We start from the raw sequence: 7,215 nt of genomic DNA, 5'->3' as shown, positions 1-7,215 counted from the left end.
ACTCTGTTTTGTGTATTCACAACTGTAAACCTAATTTTCCCCACCCCTGGACATGAAAACTGAACAATACACTTTTGGACAACCAAAGGATAAAAAGAAATTAAAAGAGAATTTAGAAAATATTAACACAAATGAAAACAAAAATTCAAAATTAAACTTAAGGGATGTAGCAAAAGCAATATTATGAGGGAAGTTTATAGCACTAAAATCCTATCTACATTAAAAAGATTTCAAATCAACAACCTAACATTACATTTCATGAAACTAGAAAAAGAACAAACAAAACGTAAATTAGCAAAAGAAAGACTATATTAGAGGAGAAATAAAATAGAACATAAAAACATAGGGGGAAAATCAATGAAACAGAAAGTTGTTTTGAAAAGATCAATAAAATTAACAAACCCTTAGTTACTGAACTAAATAGGAGTAAACCCAAATACTAGAAATCAGAAATGAGACATTAAAAATGATGTCACATAAATAAAGAGAATTATGAGACTACTATGAATAATTATACACCAATGAATTGGGTAATCTAGAAGAAACAGATAAATTTCTAGAAACATGCAACCTATCAAGATTAAATCATGAAAATAAAAAGTCTGAACAAACTTGTAACTAGAAAAGCTCATGGCCAGGTGGCTTCACGGGAAAAAGAATTAACAACAATCCTTCTTAAACTCTTAAAAAAAAAAAAAACAATTAAAGAAGCCCAGCCAGTGTTGCTTATTGGATTGAGCATCATCCCATGCACCAAGAGGTCACAGATTCAATGAACAGTCAGGGCACATGCCCGGGTAGCCGCTTGATCCGTGGTAGTGGGCAAACAGGAGGCAGCCAATCAATGTTTTGCTCTCACATTGATGTCTCTATCTCTCTCCCCTCCCTCTCTTAAAATAAATAAATGAATAAAAAACATTTTTAAAAAATTAAAAAGGGAAAATCTCCAAAGTCATTTTATGAAGCCAATATTACCAATACCAAAATCAGACAAAAATACTGCACTGAGGAGGGTGAAGGAAGGAGGAAAGGGGTTAAGGTAGTCAAAAGGTATAAACTTACAGTTACAAGATTAATAAAATTCTGGGGATGTAGAGTATGGTTACTATATATCATGACCAAGTGGGATTTATTCCTGGAATGCAAGATACAAAAATTTATCAATATAATGCACCATAATAAAAGAATGAAGGACAAATACCACCATGATCATTTCAATTAATGCATTAACAAAATTCAACATTCTTTCATGGAAAGAAAAACACTCAACATACTAGGAACAGAAGAAAATTACTTCAACTACTAAACAAATTAGAACTAATAAATTTAACAATGTTACAGGATATGTCAACACACAAAAATCAGTTGTTCTTATAGACTAACAATGAGCAATTTGTAAAGAAATTAAGAAAACAATCCCATTTACAACAGCATTGAAAAGAGAAAAACACTTAGAAAATAAACTTAACCAAGGAGGTGAAAGAATCATACATGAAAAACTACAAAACACTGCTGAAAGAAACTAAATAAGACATAAGTAAAAAGGAAAGACAAATTTGTTTTCATGTATTGGAAGACCATTTTAAAAAAAGAAATACCGCCGAAACCGGTTTGGCTCAGTGGATGGGGCGTCAGCCTGCGGACTGAAGGGTCCCGGGTTCGGTTCCGGTCAGGGGCATGTGCCTGGGTTGTGCGCACATCCCCAGTGGGAGATGTGCAGGAGGCAGCTGATCGATGTTTCTCTCTCATCGATGTTTCTGACTCTCTATCTCTCTCCCTTCCTCTCTGTAAAAAATCAGTAAAATATATTATAAAAAAAAAAAGAAATACCATATGATCAAGCAATCCAACTTCTAGGTACATATACAAAGAAATGAAAATGAGATTTACAAGAGATATTTGCACACCCATGTTCACAAGAGCCAACTGGTAAAAACAATCCAAGAGTTTATTGACAGATGAATGGATAAACAAAATGTGGTACATACATGTAATGGAATATTACTCTGCAGTAAAAAGAAAGAAACCCTGACACATGTTACAACTTGGATAAACCTTACGCTAAATGAAATAACCCAGCTACAAAAAGACCAACACTGCATCATTTCACTTATAAACGGTATAAAGTAGTCAAATTTATAGAAACAAAAATTGGTTGCCAGGGGTTTGAGGGAGGAGGAAAAAGGGAAGATGTTGTTTACTGAACAGAGTTTCAGTTTTTAAAAATGAAAATAGTTCTAGATATCTGTTGTAATAACAGATAAAAATTTAGTGGTTTGTTTTTTTTACATATATAGAACACCTCAATTCAGATTAGCCATATTTCAAGTGCTCAAAAGCCACAAATGACTAGTGGCAACATATTGGATAGTGTGGTCCATCTTCACATGGCTTCCTTCAACCAAGACTGGAAAACTTCAGCAAAATTCTGTATAGACAAACACACATATTTCAAAGATGGGGAAAGGCTGGAAGACTAGTATTCAAAATCTGCACATCAAAGTGGAAATAATTCAGCTAAAAATGGAAGAATTAAAAAATCTTCTCAAATACCAAATATAACCCTATATAATAAATGCCTAATATTCTAAGTGTCTGGTTGGCCATTCAACCAATCAAAGCATAATATGCTAATGATATGCTAAGGCCACTCAACCGCTCGCTATGACGTTCACTGACCACCGTGGGGCAGATGCTCCGACCGGTAGGTTAGCTTGCTGCTGGGGTCCGGCCAATCGGGACTTAATGAGATGGGCCAGACATACCCTGGAGCCCTTCTATGGCCCCTCCCTGGCTGGCCAACCTCCTGCATCCCTCCCAGGCCCCGATCGTGCACTGGTGGGGTCCCTCGGCCTGGTCTCTCGCAATCTGGGCTGAGGGATCCCGCTCCCCACCAAGTGCACAAATTTCATGCACCAAGCCTCTAGTCTTTTTAGAAAAGAGCAAAAAGGAAAAACAGCCAATATAACAAAAATTTTAAAAATTATATATGAAAGAATTGAGATCAAACATATTTAGTCACAGCAATAAATGTAAATGGTCTTTACTCATCTATGAAAACAAGATTTTTAACTTGTCTCATAACCCAAGACTCAACTATATGCTTATACCATACACACACACACACACACACATACACACACACACACACACACAGTAGGTTCAAGTTATTCAGAAAGAATAAAATTAAAGGCACACATGAAAATTTACTATGTAATAGAAGACAATAAGGCAAGCAGACCTTAATATCAGACTAGTAGAATTCAAGTCGAAGAACAATAAGCACGACCTATAAACCACAATTCACAAGAGTTTGAATATCTACGTATCACTTGTAAATATCTATATTTATGTATTGTGAGTATATACAGGGTATCCCAAAAAAATGTATACACATTTTAATAGCTGATAGCTCAATTTTGAAAATGAAATGATTTAATAAACACTGCCTTTATAATTATTCAAAGTATGTGTATACATATTTGGGGGACACCCTATATTTGAATATCTATGTAATTTATGATTATCTATTCATCAAATAACATAGCAGCCATTTTACAAAGCAAAGCTACAGGATATGCAAGTAGTAATAGGTAAAAAACAGTAATAATCGGTAACTTTAACACAACACTCAGCATAAGGCAAATCAAGGGGACAAAAAACAATCATGGACCTACCTATGCAACTTAAAAAGGCAGACTTCAACAGTTCATATCAAACTTTATACCCAAAGCCCCTTCTTATCAAGTACCAATAGAATTTTCATAAAACTGATCAGATAGTAATTAAGAATTACAAAGATAAGGTATTACAAATGGCGTAGAAAGTATAAGGACAAAGTGAAAATTCTCTGAGCATATACCCTTTGTATTGTTTTGAATTTTAGAACCATGTTAATGTTTCATGTAATCCTATACAGTAAGAGGCTAATATGAAAGTCGACCGAACAGCTGAACAACCAGTCGCTATGTCATGCACTGACCACCAGGGGAGTGCCACTAAGCCAGAAGTTGGGCTCATGGTTGGTGAGCACAGCAGCGGTGGTGGGAGCCTCTCCCACCTCTGCACGCTGAGGACGTCCAACTGATGGCTTAGGCCTGCTCCCCACTGGGCCTAAGCTGACAGTTGGACACCCCCTGAGGGCTCCCGGATTGTGAAAGGGCGCAGGCCGGGCTGAGAACCCCCACCCCTACATGAATTTCGTGCACCAGCCCTCTAGTCTAAAAATAATTAAAATCAATGAGGATGTGGGGAGAACCCAAAATAGAATGCAAAGAGAAACAAATAGAAAACTCACTTATTAGAAATGAATACCCATATACCTACCAGGAAGGGGATGGAAAAGAAAGGAATTTAAGCTCCTTTAGAAAATAATGATGTGAGACTCATCTGTAAAATTTAGTTAAGATATACTTTAAAAGTTTATTGTGATGGTTATGTAAGTTAAAGTGTTCAGAATAGTCCATGGCATAAGGAATAAAAGTTTCTGTTTTTATTAAAACATATCCCAAAGGTACAATATTCAAAATAGTGGAATTTTAAGAACAAAAGCAAAAAATTTTAGAAATCCTGACAACTAAAAACCTTTTTCAACACCCATTCAAAACAAAAATTTCTCTGAAAGAACTGTGTTCAAGCTAATAAAGAGCAAGCACCTATGAAAAACCTATATCTAACATCATACTTCATGGTCAAAGAGTGAATGCTTTCCTCCTAAAATCAATAACAAACTAATAAGGAAGTCTGTTCTCACCACTTCTAGTCCATATTTTACCAGAAGTTTTAGCCAGTGCAGTAAGGGAAGAAGAAGAAAAAAAAGATACAGATTGGAAACAAAAAGGTAAAACTATTTGCACGTGATATGATCATGTAGGGAGAAAACCCTAAGGAATCTTAACAGAGCTGATAAAATTAAAAGGTAAATTTAACAAAAGATTGCAAGCCAATAATAAAAGTTCAATTTTATTTCTATACATTAGCAACTGAAAAATGAGAGAAAAAAAAGCAGTATCATTTATAACAGCATCAGAACTGAACATTTAGGGTTTAACAAAGTATATGCCAAACTTGCACAGCAACATAAATTGAGAAATATAATATGGTCATGGACTGGAAGGTTCAATAACAAAAAACAAAAAGAAACTTTCTCAAGTAAATTTCACCCTAAACTGATCTAGATATAGACCCATCATAATCCTAATAAAACCCCAATCAGCTTTTTAAAACCCCACAGAAATGGACAAGCTGATTCTAAAAGTCATATGGAAAGGCAAAAGAAACAGAATAGTCAAAACAATCTTGAAAAAAAAATTTTTTAAAGCATTTGAAGAACATGCACAATTTGATTACAAGCTAAATCATAAAGCTAAGTTAACAACACTGTATTACTGGCATAAAGATAAACATATAAAGCAATGGAGATAAAAGGAATCTAGAAACAGACCCACATGCACACAAGTAATGAATTTTAGACAAAGGTACCAATTACATGGGGGTAAGGAGTCTTTTCATCAAATGGTCTGGACATGAGCTGGTAAAAAAAAAAAAAATGAGCCCAATATTGCTACCTCATACTACACTCAAAAATTAACTCAAAATAGATCACAGATTTAAACATAAAGCCTCAACTATAAAATATCTACAAGAAAATGTGGGAAAAAATTTTAGTGACCCTGGATTTGGCAAAGATTTCTCAGGACATAAAAAGCACAAATTATAAATGGAAGAATTAACACATTGCATGCGGGATTTATACGTTTTACGTTGACTGGTAGTAGAGTGCGGGGCATGTATTAATACGTTTTTTATAGACTAGCGGTAGAATGCGGTAACGTATAAATACGTTTATTTTTATACTTTTTTATTGCTCTAAAGGGATGCTAACATGCAGATATACGAATGCCAAAGGACAAAATTTGGGTCTCTAACACATACAATGGTGAATTATGTATGTACTTTCAGGTATAACGGTAATCAATCTATTCAACTGCAAAAATGGCCCGCGCCACCTGTAAGCGCGATAAAAACTACCCACAAACAATGTGTTAATAAGCTGAACTTTCTCAAAATAAAAAAATTGTGCTTTTCAAATTACATTAAAACAAAAAGATAAGCGAGGCTGGGGAAAAATATTCACAATATATGTGAGAAAACTTGTATGTAGAATATACAGTGAGGCAAAGTAGGTTTATAGTTGTGAGTACACAAAAGATGTGTGCTTGCATGATTATTGTATTATTTTCCATACAAACAATTGTATAAAAAGAACTCTTATAACTCAGTAAGAAAGTAAAAAAACAATTTAGCTTTTAAAGAAAGCAGACATTTCGTGAAGATACAGGAATGGCCAATAAACACTTTAAAAGATGCTCAAAATCTTTTTATCAGGGAAATCCGTATACATAAAAGGCTATGTGCTAAGTGTCCAACCAGTTGCTATGATGCACACTGACCACAAGGGAGCAGACGCTCAATGCAGAAGCTGCCGTGAGGCGCACTGGCACCATGAACCTGGCACCCACAAAGCAACATTCGACTTCCCCCAAGTGGGACATAGGCCCTGCCACCACCCCAGAGTGACAGCCCATTAAATCACAACCGATGCTGCCGAGACACCATGGCGTAAAATGAGGCCCACAGCCCAGCCCAGCACAGCACAGCCCAGCCCGGAAATGGTTGCTGTGGGAGCCGGGTAATGACATCACGTAGCAATGCCCGGCTTCCTCTCCCTAGCGATGACTAACTTCCTTGCAGTTTCTTCAGCCCAGGAACACGACTTGCTTTATAGCCAGGTGCAAACATTTCACACTTTAACCAATGTCTGTGAAGCGTTTTCCCATGCCTCATCTCATTTGATCCTCATAGAAGTCCTGGAACAGGTAGACAGGAGACTTGGTAGAATACTATTTTCTTTTCATTAGCCGGAAAACAGAGATTTAGAAAGCTTAGAAACTTGACCAGACTGAAAAGAAGTAATGGTGGGTCTTGAAAATGACTTCAGGTTTTCTCACTGCACAGAACATAGTCAAACACTGCTGCAGTTAAATATTTTACCCTTTGTTCTCCCTGCGTGATCTACGATAATAATCTGCTTCATGTTGATATTTACTAGTACTGCTGTGTTGCTGCCAATTACCTGAAAGAGAAGTTGGGGTGCTTCACTGGGCTGGAAAAAGTTTAGTTAAATCAGAAAGCAAGTCTAATTAAGCAAGTTTA

The 7,215-nt window shown here is 36.0% G+C and overlaps 1 protein-coding gene and 1 long non-coding RNA gene across 8 annotated transcripts in view; both read right to left on the bottom strand.

The window, feature by feature from the left end:
• The window catches only part of EPC2 (enhancer of polycomb homolog 2), a 120,099-nt gene that overhangs the window by 75,875 nt on the left and 37,009 nt on the right, over positions 1-7,215 (bottom strand). The window contains exon 1 of one of the 7 annotated variants that reach the window (XM_015563776.1): positions 7,054-7,093. The exons of 4 other annotated variants lie outside the window; for them this stretch is intronic. Coding sequence is in view for 1 of the 3 variants with exons in the window: in XM_015563772.1 (XP_015419258.1) it covers positions 1,063-1,116 (54 nt within the window). In the remaining 2 variants the exon portion in view is untranslated. Of the gene's footprint in view, positions 1-1,062; positions 1,132-6,743; positions 6,786-7,053; positions 7,094-7,215 lie in introns of those variants that run through there. 2 more of the 7 variants (XM_015563782.1, XM_015563772.1) reach the window with 2 other exon arrangements.
• The window catches only part of LOC107183054, a 31,348-nt gene continuing 31,219 nt past the window's right edge, over positions 7,087-7,215 (bottom strand). The window contains exon 3 of the long non-coding RNA XR_001513830.1: positions 7,087-7,135. This is a non-coding gene — a long non-coding RNA (uncharacterized LOC107183054). The remainder of the gene's footprint in view (positions 7,136-7,215) is intronic.

Source organism: Myotis davidii, unplaced genomic scaffold (genome assembly GCF_000327345.1).
Source record: "Myotis davidii unplaced genomic scaffold, ASM32734v1 scaffold110, whole genome shotgun sequence".
Lineage (NCBI taxonomy): Eukaryota > Metazoa > Chordata > Mammalia > Chiroptera > Vespertilionidae > Myotis > Myotis davidii.
The sequence above is the reverse complement of the archived record's forward strand: the minus strand, read 5'-3'. Positions and strand labels throughout refer to the sequence as shown.